We start from the raw sequence: 21,529 nt of genomic DNA, 5'->3' as shown, positions 1-21,529 counted from the left end.
GGCTGATGCCGCATAAGCTTGCTTTTTTGCATCATATACCTCTACCAATGCTAATGCTAATCTGTTAAGTTGATCCAGCTGGAAAGATTACTCAAAATAAAATTAAGTGGCTGGAGATAACCCCCTCCACCATTCAATTGTTTCTAAATTTTATTCAAGAAATATTTAAAAAGTTTTGAAATATTTCTTTTCAAAAGTTTTGAAATAAATCAAGAAATATTTCAAACGTTATACATGGTTGAATAAATATACCAATGTCAAAGGTGACTTTTGTTGTAGATTCCTAGATCGCAGGCAAGTGTTTCTCTTAGGAATTTAGACAATACAATGAATTGGATGTAAATAGTACCATAAATAATATTGTAGTTATTTTAGAATTTGATGCATAATGTAGTTAAGTAGTACAGTACTTACAAACATTAAAACCTAATAACTTTTTTTTTTCTCAGATTTTTTTTTTCTTTTATATATTTAATACATAAAATATTTACTATTTTATTAAAAATTATTCACAAATATATATATTATATTCCTTTATTATCAATTCCACAAAATCAAATAAAATTTAAAAATAAAATACCTATAGACTTGAACAGACTACTCCAGTGAGGCTTGTAAGAAAAATAAAATTAATACCATATATTGCAATTAGCATAGGCATAAGATGTAAGAAAGCAAGCTTACATAGCATCAGCTAACAAATGAAAAAAAAATAACAATAATAAAAAAAACATTCCATTTCACCCCAAATTTTTGTCTAGTTCTGCCCTGAATTTATTTAAGCTGTCAACTTCCACAACACATGGAAGTTTGTTCCAGCAATCAACAACCCACTGGCTAAAGGCAAATTTTTGCACATCTATTCTACAACTATCTTTCCTCAATTCGAATTTATGTCCGCTCAGGTGATTACTCTGGGTTTGTTTGTTTGTTTGTTTGTTTTTTAGGAGCTGTTGTTGTTGTTATTTGGTTTTTAGGAGCATTAGCAACTAAGGCCATATTGCTCCGGGATAAGCGGTGGTCATTCCCTGACCTTTCCGCATCCTCCGTATTTGGTGGTGACGGGCTCGAACCCCGGTCTAATCAAGAAGCGTGTTCTACGCACTGCTGCTCCTTCCCACCTGGCTACGGAGGCGCCTATGATTACTCTGGGCAAGAGGAAGAATCCCATTGCATTGAGCTTGCTCAAACCATTCAATGTCTTATATACCTCAATCAGATCACCTCGCAGGTGCCTAGTCTCCGGACACTGCAATTTGCAGAACTTAAGCATTTCTTAAGAACAAACCTTTGTTCCATTCACTAATCTTGTTGCCCTTCTCTGTACAGCAGGCCCCCGTTACAACGCGGTTCGCTTTATGCGGATTCGCTATAACGCTGTCACAGATCACTATAACGCTCTTTTACAGATTGCATTTTTGGCATATTTAACGAAATCGTTTCATTTGATGGAGTCGATAGCTTGAAAATGAATAGCAAAACAGCATTAAAACGTTTGGTTTCCCACGCCGACTTGAGAAATTTTTCCACGCTCAGTGAAATTTTCTCGCACGCTAATTTAATTGCAGTACAGTGACTTGTTACGTAGTTCCGAGATCAACATTTTTAAAAATGATCAAGTATATTGCTTGTAATATTTGCGTTATATGCATTTATCCAAAGTCTACTCATCACTCAGTACGGTATTAGACATCATGCGTAACGGAAAGTTTACTTGAACATTGTATCATAATTAATTCAATCAACGCGGTTACGTTTTCGAAGAGCTAATAATGACCGATAGGAATGAAAAAGCAACAACATCTGGGCGCAGTACGAAGACTATAAATGTAAGAAAAAGACTGAATTTGAAAATCAAATTAGACGTTTTGAAGCGAATCGATTCCGGTGAAAGACAAGCGGATGTGTGCCATAATTTATGACTCGCAAGTTTAACTGTAAGAACAATTAAAAACAAAAAAAAAAAGAAATAATTTTAGCAGCGGGAAAGATAGCTGTTCCACTGCAAGCAACTAGGGCTAGGCCTGCTATTAGGATTGAAATGGAAAGAATAATTTTATTGAAGATAATATCCAATGCAGAATTCAGTTAAGTTAAATATTAAAAAAAAAAAAAAAAAAAAAAAATAGAGAGAGAGAGAGAGAAAGAGATTAGCCAATATGATGATCTGAAGAAAACTCGCCTAATAAAAAAAAAAAAAAAAAAAAGTGGAACCATTTAAATCTGGTAAGGGCTGGTAGAATAAATTTAAAATCCAGGGAGAAGCCTAGTGCAGATCAAGGAGCCAAAACTTTCAAAAAAAGAACTTGTTAAAATTATTAAAGAGGGGTATTATGTGTTATACTTCTCAACAAGTTTTTAACATAGATGAAGCAGGACTTCTGTGCAAACGAATGCCTAAAAGAAGTTTCATATTGAAAGAACAAAAAACATGCCAAGTTTCAAAGCGGCGAAGGATCAGTTGACTTTATTGTTGGGTGGTAATGCTGTGGGCCATTTAAAATTAATACCCCCCTTTTAGTTTATTTGGAAGAGGGCCAAAGTTCAACTCAAAATCCACACATTTTTCATGATTAAATTCATCCATTAAATTAAATCAATTAAATTCATTATTTTAATTGGAATTTTAAGTTTACTTTTGATATGCAAGTAGTTACCACATAATTATACGTATGTAATTCAGAATATTTTATATGTGCAAATATTTGAATATTAAATATTTTGACCGACATTTGTGCATCTTTTCATTACTGTTTATTATTGATTAGGAAACATACTATGGCACCGACCGCAGCTCATAAATACATATGTTACCTTATGGGAAAGCGGCACTCGCTTAGCGCGGATTCACTTAGCGCTCTGTTTTTCCAGAACGAATGATCAGCGTTAAGCGGGGGTCACCTGTACTTGTTCCAGCAGCTCTACATCTTTCTTGAAATGAGGCCTCCAGACCTGTATACAGTACTCAAGGTGTGGCCTGACCATTGCCTTATACAAGGGGATAATCACCTCCTCATCCCTGCTAGAAACATTTCTGTATATCACTGACAAGACACCATGAGCTACTCTCGCAGACCATCTGCACTGCTCAGAAAACTTTATATCTGCCTGCACAATTACCCCGAGTTGTTTTTCATTCTCTACCACTGTCAGTGTGGTACCACAGAGTTGAAACGCTACTCTGGGATTACTGCTTCCCATATGTAGTACTTTACATTTGTCAATGTTAAACTTGATTTGCCACCTCTCAGCCTATCTGCTTAACTTTTCTAGATCCTGTTGCATCAGTGTCATTAAAAACCCAGCCAACCTTCGTATCATCTGCAAACTTGGGACATTAAGCCTGATATACCATCATCAATATCATTTATAAATACAGAAAACATCAATGGACCCCTACAAAGAACCCTGAGGGGCTCCACTAATAATATTAGTCCACGAAGAGTAGTACCCATTGATTACCACTCTCTGTCTTCTCCCACTCAACCATTCCTTTATCCATAGCAGCAATTTTCCTCCAATGCCACAATGCTCGAATTTGTGCAGCAGACTATCACGTGCAACAGTATCAAAGACTTTTCTAAGATCCAAATATATGATATCAAAGTTATTCTTTGCATCCAGTTCCTTTGTAACTACATCATAGTATCCAATCAAATTAGTCAGACAAGACTTCTCCTTAACAAACCCATGCTGTGCCCAAGGTATAATTAAGTCTTGTCTAGATAGCCCTGCAATGCTTCTTTAACCAGTGCCTCCATTAATTTCCCTGGAACAGAACTTAAACTAACAGGTGTGAAATTACATGTGTGGATTGGGGTAACATTTGCACATCTCCAGTGCATGGGTACCTCCCCTGAGTCCAGGGCAGCTCCCATAATTTACCCCAGAGGCTCACATTTGGTAGTATGGGCTTGGCACACCCAGAGTCCTGAGCTGGATATCATCATTCTTCTCTTTCTTGGCGATTCCCTTCTACTTCTGACTCTCTCTCTCTCTGGGTAACTCGGAAATGTTTTTGACTGGTGCAGCATAAGCCTCAGGCTTCCTTGCATTATGGCTAATAATAAACATAAACATAATTATGGCTCAGGGTTTGCTTACTTTCTTTGCCGCAGCCTTTAATATAACTGGATAGATCCCATCCACCCCAGGCACCTTTCTTGTGTTTCTTTTCAACAATTTCTCCTCCACTTTACTCTCAGTTATAACAAGATTATCTAGCTTATTGCCAGAGTTGAATATACCTCTGGCATTCCCCTCCATGAATAACTCCTCATGTGTGAGCATCGATGCAAAATATTCATTTAGTTTGTTAGCTACCTGAGCAGGAACATCAACAGTTGAACCATCGATATCAAGTGGACCAATCTGATTCATCACCTTCCTTCTAGTGTTTACATAAGTAAAGAACTCTTTGCTGTTTTGATTTGCATCCTTTGCCAAAGATTTCTCGTAATCTGCCTTCGCCTACCTAACCTCCTTTGTAACTTGGTTACAGAACAGCTTATATCTACCTTAGGCTTCTTTGTCACATGTTAATATATATGTATCCCATGCATTTTTCTTTTCTGTCACATGTCTAATTAGTTCATCTAACATCCATTTAGGCCTAAATTTTGAACAATATTTCTTTGTTGGTATGAAAAGCCTAGTAGCTTCCAAGATTAATTCTTTGAATGCTTCCCCTTTTGAATTTTCTGTTGGTAACATCATGAGTTGGTTCCACCATATAGAATTTAAATATTGTCTCAGACCACCGTTGTCACCTTTACGAAAGCAAAAACTCCTTCCTTTTACCCTTGATGGTAGTTACCTCTTTGAGTAAATCCCACTTCAGCACACTGCGATCACTGCCACCTAGTGGTTCCTTTATCTGCAGATTCTTGATGCATGAAGAATCACTACTGATAATCAGATCAAGAGTATTACTGCCTCTAGTTGCCTTCTGAACATGCTCTAGTCACCTCCTGAATGCTGCTATAGAAAACAATCATCCAATAAATCCACAAAAGCCTTGCTAATGTGTGAGTGACCAACCCACAAATTCCAGTCAATATCCGGGAAATTAAAATCCCCCATTATAAGACACTCTAATTTACTGGTCCACTATTTCTCTGCACAATTCCTCATTATACTCATCAGATTTGTTAGGCCTATAACACACACCTACTCTCATTTTTCCTTTTCCAGTGCTTATGTCACACCAAACAGACTCAACATTGCATTGTTCACCCACATCAATTGAATGCACTTCCTTAAATTTTATGTGTTTCTGAACTAACAGCATAAGCCCTCATCCCTCCCTTCCTGTCCTGTCTATCCTCCCTGTACACATTGTACTCCCCAAATTCCAGTTCTGCACTGCTTATGTCTGTGTGACACCATGTCTCTGATATCTCAACAATATCTGCCTTTGATGTCTTGACTAGCACTTCAAGCTCATCAAATTTATTAACTATACTCCTAGCATTGGTGTACATGCAAGTATACATGCTCTTGTTGCTACTCTTAGTTACCCTAACACAGCCCATGTATTTACTTGTTCCACTATGACTCCCAGCAGTCCTGGAAATTCCCGTTGCCTTGCTTTCTGGGCTGTTTTCTCAATTGCATTTCAATAGAAGTAGTGCAAGAATCACTTTTACCTCTGCCAGCAGCTACTGTTAATCTATTAGTCCATGATCCCCCCCCCCAAGCTAGCAGTTTTCCGACCCACCTAACTCTGCCTTGATAGCATCAGCAAATATTCTTGCACCCTTTCTATTTAAGTGTATCCCATCCCTGTAGAAGCAGTCTGTCCTGTTAACAAGCACAGGTCACGCTGAGAAAAATTATACCCCTTGAGCCTTGCAGAATCTATCCAGGGCCGAATTGATCGACAAGGCTCTCATCATATACTCCCTCCTATCTTGTCTGGGCAGGATTGCAGACACTTTCAAATTCAACCCTAACTCATGGCTTTTTTTCAGCATTGTCTTGTACTTGTTAAGTAATTCTGCCGGTTGTTGTTGTTGTTATTTGGTTTTTAGGAGCATTAGCAACTAAGGCCATATTGCTCCGGTGCGGTGGTCATTCCCTGACTTTTCCGCATACTCCGCATTTGGTGGTGACGGGCTCGAACCCCGGTCTAATCAAGAAGCGTGTGCTACGCACTGGTACTCCTTCCCACCTGGCTACGGAGGCGCCTAATTCTGCCGGTCTCCTACTCTTAATATCATTAGTGCCAATGTATACAACAATATCATTCATTGTGCCCTTAAAGGCTGATATCTGCCCTACAACATCATCAACCTTTACCCCTGGGAGACATACCCTGGATTTCTTCATTTATGTAAGCACTCGAGGAGAGGGATGATATAACTGATCTGTTCAGGTTTCTTGCAAACTGAATAGATATTTTATATTCACATATGAGTTTTCCCCCTAAGCCACAGTACTCCTGTTACTTTGAGCCCACTGTTTTGATACTCTAGACCAGGGGTGGCCAACAAGTTGATTGCGACCTACAAGTCAATCATGTCATGATGAATTTTAATATATATAAAAAATAGCTTAGTTAAAATCTAAATGTTATTATTATTATATGCCCCATTGCATAAGCTTGTTACAAATCAGTTGAACCACGTGATTACTCTTGTCGCTGTGCAGCTGCTAGTCTTGTCTAGTGAAAATTCAAGCACTTACGTTGTGGACAGCATAGTGTATGTGTCGAATTCTTATTTAGTTTACTTAATATTAATAACTGGACAGTACGTATAGATTAATTTAATACCCTTTGATTTAAAATATGACTATGAAAAAAAGTAAAACGTATCGTTTTAATCAAGAATGGGAACTATAATACTTTTTTGTAATAATAAAAGAAAAATGTTGTTGTTGTTGTTGTTTGATTTACAATGCTTCCTTGGCTTAAAAGTGCACTTCAAGATCTGCAATTATCTCGAAATACTGTGATGCGACACATCGAAAAAATGAGTAAATACGTGAGCGAACAATTGCGAGCTCATATTGCTAATGGTGTGTCCTTTCCTTTACAAGTGGATGCATCTACAGCTGTCAGTGATACAGCTCAGTTGTTCATTTTCATTCTTATGGTTTTCGATGATTCTGCCACTAGAGAAGAACTGATGGGTATGATTTTGTTAAAAGCAAGAACTAGAGGTCTTGATATATTTAACAAATTCAAAAATTTTATTGAAAAAATTAAATTAACACTATTCGAGCTGGTATCACTAACAACAGATGGATCTAAAGCAATGACAGGGCATCTTAATGGATTCATCACATTGTACCAAAAGGATGACGAATTCCCAGAATTTTTGTGTTACCACAGTATCATCCACCAACAAGTGTTAGCCAGCTACAGATTAAATACTAAAAGTGTTATGGATATAGCTTTCGAAATTGTGAATTCAATGTCAACACAGATACGAAAAAAATTGCAGAAAAAAAAATTGCTGAGATTTTTCACATTGAGAAAATATTACTGGAAAATGAAATTGTTACCTTGTGAAACAATATCTTCCTAAAAGGCAGATCATCAGAAAAAGACTTTTGGAAATATGTTTGCCAAGAGAAGTACCCAAATATAAAAAAATGCAGTACTTTTAAATTTCTGTTTTGGTTCCACATATCTATGTGAATCCATCTTTTCGTATTTGAAACAAACAAAAAAAAAAAAAAAAAAACCACTGTACTCTTATGGACTTGCATACAAGAAGATTCTTTACTGTTGGCCTTATCACAGTAAATCCCCGATTTTGAAAGCTTGGCAGATGCCATGATGATACGAACTTCAGATAAATTAAAAATTTAAATATATGTTAATTTAAATTAAGAATTCTGAATTGTATTTAATTTTAAAATTTATTAACAACAATTTTCAATATGTGTTGGTTAACTTTTTTAACCATGTGCAATGAAATTCTTGAGATGGTAGATGTGGCACATTTTGAAGAAAAAATGTAGACTGCATCACAAATTAAGTTGGCCACCCCTGCTCTAGACTAAGGCAGTGCCAACTCTCTGCATACTGTCTGTGAATGAGCCAAGTTTTGCCATTTAAAACATCACATCTTGTAGGGTTTCAGCTATATGGAGGAACCTGACAATTTGGATATTCTGCCTTTACAATGGATGGAGGATTCGGTGAACTGAAAGCGAGTATGATGTTTTAAGATTGTACAAGTGTGCTTTGGCCTTTTAGTTAGAATTCTCTTTGAATTCAATGTTTTGTCACAAGATATTACACAATTTGTGTAAGATTATTTTGTCAATAATATTACACAAGAATTTTGCCAGCAGGTATAAGGAGGTGATTATCCCCATTGTATAAGGCAGTGGTTAGACCACGACCTAAGTACTACATATCGGTCTGAAAGCCTCATTTTGAGAAGGATGCACATCTGTTGGCATGGGTGCAGAGAAGAGTTTGTGTAAGATTATCTTGATTAGACCGGGGTTCGAGCCCATCACCACCAAATATGGAGGATGCGGAAAGGTCAGGGAATGACCACCACATATTCCCGGAGCAATATGGCCTTAGTTGCTAATGCTCCTAAAAACCAAATAACAACAACAGTGGGTGGTACACTGATGGAACAAACTCCCTTCTGAAATTATAGAGAAGGGTAGTTTGGATAAATTCAAAGAACTAGGTGAACTGTTAGAGGGGATTGATAAGTGAAATAGGAACTGTTGTTTTTTTTTTTGCTGAGATGCTGTATAGGCTTATTTTCTTGCATCACTTGCCACTGATACTATAAAACTGAATAAATGTTTTGCATCTAGATTCAAACAAGAAGTTTTTAGGGATTTAAACAAGAATTTAGGATTCAAACAAGAAGTTTTTGCTAAAATTTTGTGCTACCTGAGGTGAAAGTGGAAGAGAAGTTATTGAAGTTCTAAGTGAATAGGGCACCTAGGGGCTGATTGAACCTAGACAGTTATATTAAAAGAAGTAGCAAAAGAGATAAGCAAACATTTAGTCTTCATTACAAGGGCATTCTTGAGCTCACAGAGGCCACAGAAAATAATGGAGTCAGTGGTTAAGCAAAAATGCAGGTTTATCTTTAAGGAAAGTCTTGTCTGGCCAGTATGACTAGTTACTATAAAACAGTCATTTAAGAAATGAATAGTAATGTAACTTTAACATCACATACTTAAATTTCAGTAAAGCTCTTGAATGAATGAATGATGTACAAACTGGAGCGGTACAGCTAGCATTAGGTGCAAGTTACTTCTATGGATAAAGGTACGGGTGAGTAGCAGGAAACAGAGACTGATTACACTAGTCAACAAGGTTTTTGCTAACATGGGTGAAAGTAAGCATTTTTTGTTAATTAGTATGTGCTGGTTACGAATATCACAGTAAATAGTTTCTATCACATCACATTTTTTAGAAACATGAAAAAACAGTTTTAAAAAAACATAAAATAGCTTCAAAATCAATGAAATTGTCCAACATCACACTCTGTACGTTTCCCAGTGGAATTTATTGTAACAAAAAGAGACATATCTGGCATACTAATACCTCTTTTTAGTTTTATGTCCCTGAGGAGTGGCTGCTCTTAGTTATACTGCTATAATCCTTATTATGCAGTAGACATTTGGACCCTACTATATTTCCGGTGGCCAGGCGCCTCTATGGAAGACAACTTGTTTACAAGCTTTCTTTAGCCCTTAGGTGTGTGTGTGTGTGTGGTACATTGTGGTATTTTTAAATTCCATTTTGGTCTTGTGAAAACTCGTGAAATGGAGTGAAAACGGCATGCATGCATTAATTCCTTGAGGTTGTCAGAGACATTCTCAGATTTGCAAAACAAGCTGTACTTGCTACCTGGGAGTCTAAAACACTGATGGAACTGATATTCAGGTGACATTCAAGTCAAACGGACCCAATTTCGGTGAAGTCTGGACGGTCTGTGACAGCCAAATCCTCTGCTTGCACCTTCACAATGGTGGGACTGTTAGTAATTCTGGGTATAACCTCCATGCACAAGCACACTGTGGGTGACAACCCAGATGTGAACAAATGTAAGCAGGGAACGAGGTGTGGTGCCCACATCACATGGAGGAATGCCGCCCCTCTGAGTTACCCGGCAATACTAGGTGGTAGATGACTCTCATCAACCGGAGAAATACCACCACTTTGCTTATTGGAGGCTTGAAGTGGTGGAAACCCATGATTAGTCTCCAGAGCTAAGTTATAGTCAACCCCACCACTTCCATCATGCAGTATGACTGATGACTTTTGAGATTATGATGAACATCATGGCGAGATCCAATCTTCCTTACATTTCGAGGGTATAACTCTACAACGGTGATTGCAGGCCAGCCACTAGTTAGTACACACCATACCGAATGGAGGCTTTCGGATCAGCTAGCGTATAATCTTGCTACCTATACGCTGCCAGATAGTGACTGGAGGGAGTCCAAGTAGTGTGTATCGGGGGGGGGGATTGTCGAGGCCACGTTATGTCAAGGATCTCGGTATATTCTAACCATGTGTATGCCATACCCAAAAATTTCATTATTTCATACAGCATGTCCCCCCCACACACTTTTTCTTAGTATTGAATACACCATGAATTGTCAAACTAATAGAGCAAGCTTATCTGCGAAAAGATCTAAACCTCTCAAAAACTTGCTAGTTCATTTCACAAATATACGTGGTCTCATTTCTAATCCCAACAGCGTCCATTTCCACTTGCAGTCTGCCAAACCCCATGTACTTTTTCTGACAGAATCTCAGTTATCAGTTTATTTGGGCTACTGCTTATCTCAGTTGCCCAAATTATTCACTGTACGATTCCTTTTGCCTCGAAAGTGATACTTGTGCATATGTCCATTCTGATATACCCTGTCAGAGACTTGGTAATTTTGAATCTCCTCCTCCTCTTTTGATCTTCTCTGGCTGAAAATCTCTCTACCTCATTGTGTCAAATTCATCTGTTGTCTATATCATTCTCCCAACTCCACAAATCACTTGGAGCTCTTCGACTTCCTCTCTTTTTTCAACTTAACCTTCTCAGGTCCAACTTTAACAGTGAGATAATTTTCCTTGGTGATTTTAATGTTCACAACTCCAGCTGACATCCGTTTCCTAGTCATACCAACCCAGCTGGTCGAGATGCTGAGGCTTTTGCAATTACTAATCACCTTGCACAGATTGTTCATTTACCTACAAGAATACTGAACAATCCTAACCACACAGCCAACATGCTTGATCTTTTTCCCACAAACAACCCTTCTAAGCACACAGTCAAAGTGAGTGACCCTTTAGGCACCTCAGATCACAACTCGGTGATTGTCTCTTCTCCAATGGAGCCTTTATCTCATGGCTATTCCCAACCTCGTATTGTTTGGCATTATAAGAATGCAAAATGGGATGACCTGCAGATTTCTTTTCTTCTTTTTTTTGGTCGGATTACGGTTTCGAAATTTCTTATGTCAATGTTTGCTCAGATCATATCAGTGAAATTATTCTTGTAGGAATGGGATCCTTTATTCCACAGTCGACTTTAAAATCTCGTCCTTTTTATAAACCTTGGTTTTCCAATAAATATGCTAAGGCTGTTCAAGAGAAGAACACTGCATATCGTAATTGGCTTGTTTTAAATTCTTCAGTTTCATTTTCTGCCTACACCAAAGCTCGCAACAATTGTAAAGCAGTTGTTAATCAGTCCAGAGTAGATTTTGAACACACTAAGAATAGAAAACTTCCTTCTTGCCCTAATGGTAGCCGAGCATTCTTGCCAAAGCTATTGGCCGCAACTTTTGTCCATCTCTTCTCCCACCTCTGTCAAAACCAGATGGTTCTGTTGTCACTTCAACCAAGGATAAAGCTGACCTGCTAGCATCCCATTTTCCCTCCAACTCATGTATTAATGATCTTGGTAAAACATCTCCTACCATTCCCAACATGCTCCATTCAAAGCCTCCTGTGGTCTTCCGTCAAAAGAATGTCAGAAGGATTTTGATGAATCTTGATCCAAAGAAAGCTCCAGGTCCTGATGGTATTTCTCCACTTGTTCTCAAAACCTGTGCTCCTGAACTTACTCCTGTTCTTTGCTTCCTTTTTCACTTTCTTATTCCAAAGATGTTTTTCCTTCTGCTTGGAAATTTGCTCGTATCCAGTCAGTTCCTAAAAAGGGTGACAAATCCCTCCCATCCAATTATCATCCTATTGCAATTACTTCTAATCTTTCTAGAGTGATGGAGAAATCAATTAACCACCAACTCTTAAAATACCTAGAAACCTTCCGTCCGATCAACGATCGCCAGTATGGATTCCGTCAGTGTCGATTCACTGGCGATATTCTGGCTTATGTTACTCATTTAAGGACAAATTCAATGGAAAAGTTTGGTGAAACACAAGCAGTCACTCTTGACATCTCAAAAGCTTTGGATCGTGTTTGGCATAAAGGTCTCCTAAACCTGCTTCCATCTTAAGGTTTACCAAATGTTTTTGTAATTGGTTATCCAGTTTTCTTTCTTATCGCTCACTGAGGGTGTTGGTAGATGGCTCTCTGTCTTCTAACTTCTCCACTAATGCTTTTGTCCTCCAAATTTCAGTTCTTTCCTTCACTCTTTTCCTCTTGTATATTAATGACCTTCTTCCATTGACTGGAAATAGTCTCCATAGTTTTGCCGATGATAGCACATTGCATTTCACTTTCCATTTTGAAAAACCTTGCCCAGCTCAATCAGCTTCAACTTCTCAAATATCTGCTACCAATTCCTTAAATGCTGATCTCCTGGTAATTCTCCAGTGGGGCAAAGACAACTTAGTTGATTTCTATCCTTATAAAACTCAGTATTGTCTTATCTCTCGCAAAAAGGATTCTTCTGCTCCTATGCTTATCTTTGGTGACACTCCAATTTCTAGGCAAAATGATATATCTCTTTTGGGGATTACCCTGACTTCTAATCTCTCTTGGCACAAGCACAGTACAAATATTGCATACTCTGCATCTAAAAAACATAGTTTTCTCTTTCTCTCTCGGCATTACTTTTCTTCCAAACAGCTGTTCACTCTGTAAAAATCGCACATCTGCCCTACCATGGAATATTGTTCTCACATCTGGGGCAGTGACCCAAAAACCTCTCTCAGGCATCTAGATTTCATTCAGAAGAGGGCAGTCGGGTTAATTAATGACTCATCTTTAACAGAGTCTCTCCACTCGCTGTCTCATAGATGTACTGTTTCTGCTGCATGCCTTTTCTACAGATACTTCCATGGGCACTGTTCTTCTGAATTGGCTTCTATAATTCTTGCTCTTGCTCTCTCTCTCTCTCTCTCAAAAACAGTCAGAACACATGCCAACATTGATTTACTGTCTAACTTCAAACGCACAGAACCAACCTTTCATCTTCCTCGTTTATTCATTCAACTGCCGTTTTCTGGAACAACCTTTCTTCATACATATTTCCTGAAAATTACAGTCTACAGAAGTTCAAGTCTAATGTCAACAAATATCTTCTTTCATCTTCTCAAACTCCAACCCAAGCACGGTACTAAGCACTATAGGTTCTAATACCTCTCATGATTGGGGTTTTCAAAAAAAAAAAGAAAAAAATTCACCATACAGTTTTGCTATGTTTGTGGACAATTTACAGTGAAGTTGCAATGTTGATCAATCACAGACAAGGTGAAACAGGCTTATTGGTTTTATTTAGGTTGTCACATAAGTGATCAGGATAAAATGTGGGCACTGCATATGTACTGTATAATGTGCTATGTAAAGTTTTGCTGTTCCGATGACCTGGTGAAAACTAACAGGTCACCTCAAAGATTGTTATTTTTGCCTCACAAATACTAAAAAGGTTTCCAAGGAAAAATAGAGTTAAAATAAAATATCCCAACCTTCCGTCTGCAATAAGACCAGTGCCGCACACACACCAGAGCTCCCTATTCCTCCACCTTGTGAAGAAATCACTATTCCGGAAGAAGAGTAAGAGTCGCTAGAGCCCATACTTGCCCCCTCAATGTCTGCCAATCCTGAAAATGACAAACCCCCACACTTAATTGAGCAAAGTGAACTTAACGATTTGGTTAGGGATTTAAATCTTTCAAAGCAACAGGCTCAGCTATTAAGATCTAGGTTGCAAGTGAAATTTGCTAGCAAACTCCTTAAACTCTTTGAAGCAGTTGTGCTCCACAATGGTAATATCAAACTGTCAGTCCCAGTGGCTATGAAAGAAACCTATGATAGCATATCATTGCTATTAAATGCCTTAAACTATAAAAAAATATTGTTGAAAAATCTGTAGTGATTTAAAAGTAATCTCTTTGTTTCTTAGACTAGAGGGTGGTTTTACTAAGTATTGAGAACTTTAAGAATTCCTGCAGTCTTCAACAGGAATCAAGCTCAGACCACTTCAAAGAAGTGATGAATCTAGCATAGTATCAGAAAGGGAATGTGCAAATATCAAAAGCTTTACTGAGATCAAAATATGTGAAAATATTCTTTGCTTACAGTTCTTTTTGTGATAACCTCACACCTACCAATAATTTATGAATTAGTTAGACATAATTTCAATTTCTCTTTAACATGCTTTTAAAGTAAAACTTTAATCAACGACTTTTCCTGTTTTCTTGTCACAGAAAACAAGAAATAATTTCACCTTGACTACTAAAATATTCAAGGTGAAATTTCACAGAAATATAGCTTCAAGGTCTGTAATTATCTATTTTAGTATTCAACCCAACTTTGTAAACTGGAGAGCCATCTACATGTCTCTAATCTGTTGGGACTTCACTTGAGCCCAAAGATTGACCCAATATAATAAAAATAGGGGTTTGCACAGATCTATAGTTTGTATACATACATACATACATATACACAAAAATTAATTACCTCAAAGCGAGTTTTTATAACAGTGATTGGCAGAAGAGTTGTTCCAGCAAAAGACCTTGCAATGACACCAAATGAAACAGCTTTTAGTGGAGTAGGATCACCATCACTTGAAGGAATAAAGCAATATAGTCTGAGTTAGCTTGAAACAAAATTATTATTTATTCTATTTCCAGTTTTCATAGTTTTAAAATATTAAGAACTAACATTTTTGTTAAATTCAAATTCTAATCAAAAAGGTTAGCTAATGCTTATGAAGACAAAACTCACCTCTGTGTGGTTAATTATAAGTGAGGGATAAATTAAAAATATTAAGATCTTAAAAAAAACCATATCACTAAGCATGTACAAAGCATGTACCTTCCCTAGTGAAAGATCTGAGAAGTTTAAGGTTGAAGATCATGGTCAACAAATATGGTCCCTATTTCGGTCAGTCAGCAAGCTAAAATAGTGACTCAGTAATCTGCATGGAATAGTGAGGCCCATTTTTTTAGGGTAGAGGACAATGGACAATGATGGATCAAATTGTCAACTCATCAAAGACTAACAGTTTATATTTCAAAGTAGCATATTTACGTTTATTAAAAAAAACAATAAAAAGCATTTCATATTATATCATACATTCTTATAAATTCTTATAATAAATAGATGAAAATATTGTTATATCTATTTATACATTAATATAAACAACAGTTTTTATTTCAACAAGCACTGCATTCAAAGTGGAGGTTGTTGTTTGTTTTGTTATTTGGTTTTTAGGAGCATTAGCAACTAAGGCCATATTGCTCCGGGATATGCGGTGGTCAATCCCTGACCTTTCCGCATCCTCCGTATTTGGTGGTGACGGGCTCGAACCCCGGTCTAATCAAGAAGCGTGTGCTACGCACTGCTGCTCCTTCCCACCTGGCTGCGGAGGCGCCCTCAAAGTGGAGGAGAAATTGTTGAAGTTAAACATAAAAAAGGCACCTGGGGGTGTATGGAATCTATCCAGTTATACTGAAGGAGCAAATCCTTTAATTATGAGAGCATCCTTAGATTCACGAGAGGTCCCCATGGACTGGAGATGTGCAAATGTATCCCCAATTCACAACGGGGGTTCAAAAGGTGACACAAATAATTATAGACCTGTTAGTTTAACTTCTGTTCCGGGGAAAATAATGGAGACAATGGTTAAAGAGGTGATACAGGTTCATGTAGACAAGACTGCAGTAATAGTTCAGACACAGCATGGGTTTGTTAAGAGGAAGTCTTGTCTAACCAGTTTGATTGGATACTACGATGTGGTCACAAAGGAACTGGATGCCAAAAATAATTTTGATATCATATACTTGGATTTCAGGAAAGTTTTTGATACTATTGCACATGGAAGACTGCTGTACAAACTGGAGCAGTATGGCATTAAGAGCAAGTTGCTGCAATGGATAAAGGGATGGTTGAGTGGGAGACGGCAGAGAGTAGTAAAAAATGGACACTACTTTATGTGGAATAAAGTGCCATGGAATATTGTTCCCACATCTGGGGTGGTGCCCCCAAAACCCTCTCTCAGGCTTCTTGATTCCATTCAGAAGAGGGCAGTTAGGTTAATTAATGATTCATCTCTAACAGAGTCTCTCCACTCGCTTTCTCACAGACATACTGTTTCTGCTGCATGCCTCTTCTACAGATACTTTCCATGGGCACTGTTCTTCTGAATTGGCTTCTATAATTCCTGCTCTCTCTTTCAAAACAGTCTGAACACATGCCGCCACCAGCCAACATCCATTTACTGTCCAACTTCAAACCCACAGAACCAACTTTTCATCTTCCTCATTTATTCATTCAACTGCCGTTTCCTGGAACAACCTTCCTTCATACGTATTTCCTGAAAATTACAATCTACAGAAGTTCAAGTCCAATGTCAACAAATATCTTCTTTCGTCTTCTCAACCTCCAACCCAAGCACGGTACTAAGTACTATAGGTTCTAATACCTCTCGTGTTTGGGGTTCACATAAAAAAAAAAAAAAATGTGGACTAATGTTATTAGTGGAGTCCTCCAGGGTTTGGTGCTGGACCCATTGTTGTTTTGTGTATTTATCACTGATATCGATGAAGGTATACCAGGCTTAGTGTCCAAGTTTGCATATGATACAAAGGTTGGCAGGGTTATTAATGACAGTAAAGACAGTATGCTACTGCAACAGGATCTATAAAAGTTAGCTAGATGGGCTGAGAAGTGGGAACTGAAGTTTAATATTCACAAATGCAAAGTACTGCATATGGGTAGTAGTAACCCAAGAGAAATGTACCAATTGGGTGGTACTACACTCAGGGAGGTGGAGAATGAAAAAGACCTGGGGGTAATTGTGCAGTCAGATGTGAAGTTCTCTGAGCAGTGCAGATGGGCTGCTGGAGCAGGTCATGGAATTTTGTCAATGATACATAGGAATTTTCTAGCAGAGACAAGGAGGTGATTATCCCTTTGTATAAGGCAATGGTCAGGCCACACCTTGAGTATAAAGAGACCTCCAGACCTGCATACGGGTCTGGAGGTCTCATTTTAGGAAGGATCTAGAGTTGTTAGAACGAGTACAGAGAAGGGCAACAAGATTGGTGAAAGCAACAATAGTGAGTATGGGCTTGGCAAACCCAGGGTCCTGAGCTGGATATCATCATTCTTCTCTTTCTTGGTGATTCCTTTCTACTTCTCTCTCTCTCTCTCTCTCTCTCTCTCTCTCTCTCTCTCTCTCTCTCTCTCTCTCTCTCTCTCTCTCTCTCTCTCTCTCTCAGGGGGTAACTTGGGAATTTTTTTTTTTTTTTTTTTTTTTTTGGCTGGTGCAGCATAAGCCTCAGGCTTCCTTGTACCATATGGCCATTAATAATAATAATAATAATAATAAGGGTGTGCTTAAAAAGAAAGGCTTAAGTTCTGCAAGTTGCAGCATCTGGAGACTAGGCACCTGCGAGGTGATCTGAATGAGGTGTACAAGGCCTTGAATGGTTTGTGCAGACTCAATGCTGACGGGATACTTCTGCTTGCTCAGACTAAGACCTGGGGAGGCATAGATTCAAATTGAAGAAAGACAGTTGTAGAATAGATGTGTGGAAGTTGATAGCTTAAATAATTTTAAGGCTGAACTAGCAAACATTTGGAGTGACCGGATGGGCAAAATGGGATGGTTTTATTTATTATTTTTTTCTGGCTGATGCTGTATAAGCTTGCTTTCTTGCATCAATTGCTTCAACTAATGCTAATGCTAACTCAGCAGAACCCAGTCAGCCAAACTCACCAGCTCTTTAGATCTGCCACCCACCAACAAATTACAATTAAGTTAAAACTTTAAGAACTTGTTCTTAATAAATTAACTTCAATTTTTCATATAGCTACAAAATATTGTGAAGTTTTATACACTTTCTCAGTTGGGATGTTTCTGGTCATAATCTTTTTAGTTTCTAACTTTCACCCATCACTTGTAATTAAGCACTCAGTTGTGGAGGGGAGTTTTTGCTTATCGGCATTAGTCAAATTTTATACATTTAAAATATTCTACAAAACCTAGGCTTTTGCCAAAATAAATTCCTTAATAGTTAATTACATTTCTTTTTGTAATCTATTATTAATAAATTATTTTTCAGGACTGGGTACAGCAAAAGTCATTATACAATTGGTTATAAATTTTTATTTGAATTTTTAACAAATAAATATAGGAATAATGCAATCATGTCAAGCAAACTAAGCGAAAGAAGTTGCACTGAAAGCAAAATAGTAACATCAAGCATGTCGATAAGAAGAAATTTTCAATGATAATAACTTGGTAACTTCTCTATAGCTGACACACCAAACAAGCTGATCTATGACAAATTCCCTTTTATCTCTCTCTCTCTCGGGGTAGTTCAGAAAATTTTTTTTGGCTGGTGCGGCATAAGCCTGAGGCTTCCTTGCACCACATGGCATCATAAAAAAAAATAATAATAACACAAAATTACAAAAAAAAAAAAAAAAAAATGCAATGACCTTAGCTGTAGTTTAGAGTCTGGAGGAATTAGCACATTCCTTTCCACGATACTCATTCACTTATGTTAATCTCAATTTTTGCAGTTAAATTAGTTCATGTTTGGCTGAAACATCACCTAAATGTCAATGAAATGAAATTACATAAAAGCACAAAAAAAAAAAAAAAAAAAGTTTATGCCATGCCACTATTCAGAATTAAGTGGCCACCGTTCATAGGCAAAACTGTTACAATATTACAGAGAAACTATAAGTTTTTGACCCTATAGGTCAAAAATTATTTCTAAATGCTTACAGTGCTGGTAATTCTTTCCCCACCCCAGTGTCAATAATTAAACTTTGCCATAATCATATAGTGCAAGGAAGTCCTCTCCTAGACTTTATAAAACACCGTACCTTTGAATTTCGTTAAGCTTTCTGTCTCAATGTGACTACAGGTCACTTAATCCAATAATTCACAACTTGCTAGCTAAAAGAAAAAAACTTTCCATATGTAGTTCTCCCTATTTAATTTGAATTCATGGCCCCAATATCAACCATAAAAATTTTACTTTTCATTTTACTTTTCCCATATAGAGCCTTATATTCTTCCATCAGGTTCCTGCTAACGTGACTGGTCACAAAACTCTTCAAATTTTTCAGACTCTTCAAATCTCTCTCTCTCTCTTGAGCAAGGCTCAAGGGGTTGAATTTTTTTCAGCCTGGTCAATGCTTGTTGACAGGAGAGAGTGCTTCTACAGGGATGGGGTACACTTAAATAGAAATGGTGCAAGAATATTTGCTGATGCTATCGAGGCAGTGTTAGGTGGGTCAAAAAACTTCTAGCTTGAGGAGGATACACTGACTAAAAGGTTAACAGTGGCCACTGGCAGGGGCAAAAGTGATTCTTGCACTGCTTCTATCAGAATGAGCAGCAGCCCAGTAATCAAGGTAATGGAGATTTCCAGGATTTCTGGGAGTCATAGTGGAACAAGCAAATACATAGGGTAACCAAGAGTAGGAACAGGTGCATGTATACTTGCATGTACACCAATGCTAGGAGTATAGTTAATAAAATTTGTTGAGCTTGACGTGCTAGTCAAGACATCAAAGGCAGATATTTTTGGGATATCAGAGACGTGGAGTCAAACAGATATAAGCAGTGCAAAATTGGAATTTGGAGATTACAATGTGTACAGAAAGGATAGACAGGACAGGAAGGGAGAGAGGGAGGAGGGGTTATAGTGTTAATGAATCTGGTGAGTATAATGAGCAATTGTGCAGAGAAATAGAGTGGGCCAGTAAATCAGAATGTCTTATAATGGGGGATTTTAAATTTCCAGATATTGACTGGAACATGTGGGTTGGTCTCTCTCTCTCTCTCTCTCTCTCTCTCTCTCTCTCTCTCTCTCTCTCTCTCTCTCTCTCTCTCTCTCTCTCTCTCCTCTCTCTCTCTCTCTCTCTCTCTCTCTCTCTCTCACACACACACACACACACACTAGCAAGACTTTTGTGGATTTATTAGATGACTGTTTTCCACAGCAACATGTTCAAGAGGCAACCAGAGGGAGTAATACTCTTGATCTGATTATCAGCAGTGATTATTCATGAATTAAGAATTTGCAGACAAAGGAACCACTGGGTGACAGTGATCACAATGTACTGATGTGGGAATTAAAGATGTAAATACCATCAATTCTAAAGGGAAGGGCTTCTGCTTTCGTAAAGGTGACTACAGGGGTCTCAGACAGATTTTAAATTCTACACAGTGGGATCAACTGATTATGTTACCAACAGGACTTAATCTTGGAAGTCCTGCTTTTCATTCCAACTAAGAAATACTGTTCAAGGTTTAGGCCTAAATGGATGTCAGATGAATTAATGAGGCTCATGGCAGAGAAGAAAACTGTATGGATGCATATAAAGTAGTGGTTTTCAACCTTTTTTTAATAACGGCACTCATAAGTAATTTATTTTATTTTGCGGCACCCCTACTACTCAATTTTCTCAATATATATAATATTAAATTGGTCTGCTGACGAGGCTAGTAGGAGCCAGATGTGTTCAAAGCCGCTAAGTGGATTTTTATTATTTATTGTTGGAATTATTGTTTTTCTAAAACTTTTGATTTAAAATTAGTAGTATAGCATTATTTTGTGATTTTCTGATTAATCTGGTGTATTTATTCTTTACTCGGCCCTGTAATTGCATAAAATTATCAGTAAGAGTATCAAATCCACGTGTTACAAGTTGCAACTCTGCTGAACAAGAAGTTTTTTAGTCATATTTAGCTGCTTTATTGAATATTTTTTACATCAAATTATTTTCTGTAAGTAGCATATAGACCTAATAAGGATCGTTAGTTTATTCTGAATTGAGACAGCGAGATTTGAAAGTTAATTAATACTTAAGTGTCGGTAGATTTACCGTTCGTAACTTGCCGCCTTTGTCATACGATACGTTATATACCGAACTAGATAGTGTTAGTATAGTATAGGTTATAATATTGTCAGTTGATCGGTAGAATCTATTAAACTTGTTGAACTTCATTGTCAATTAAATTGTACTTTTAACTAAATACATATAACGACTTAGATTACAAATGTAACATAATTAATTAATACATAACGGATAGGGAAGTTATATAAAGGGAACTCGTAGATAATTAATACTTGACACTGAAAAATATATATACCATT

At 37.5% G+C, this 21,529-nt stretch overlaps 1 protein-coding gene across 4 annotated transcripts in view; it reads right to left on the bottom strand.

Moving 5' to 3' along the window:
- The window catches only part of LOC150083125 (mitochondrial glycine transporter-like), a 298,096-nt gene that overhangs the window by 127,998 nt on the left and 148,569 nt on the right, over positions 1–21,529 (bottom strand). For all 4 annotated transcript variants that reach the window (XM_090377060.1, XM_090377059.1, XM_090377061.1 and 1 more), the window contains exon 6: positions 14,865–14,970. In XM_090377060.1, the coding sequence (XP_090233186.1) occupies positions 14,865–14,970 (106 nt within the window). The remainder of the gene's footprint in view (positions 1–14,864; positions 14,971–21,529) is intronic.

This window comes from Mastigoproctus giganteus, chromosome 7 (assembly GCF_048544385.1).
Source record: "Mastigoproctus giganteus isolate SK-2022 chromosome 7, ASM4854438v1, whole genome shotgun sequence".
Lineage (NCBI taxonomy): Eukaryota > Metazoa > Arthropoda > Arachnida > Uropygi > Thelyphonidae > Mastigoproctus > Mastigoproctus giganteus.
Note: the sequence above shows the minus strand (reverse complement) of the source record. Positions and strands in the feature narration are given on the sequence as shown.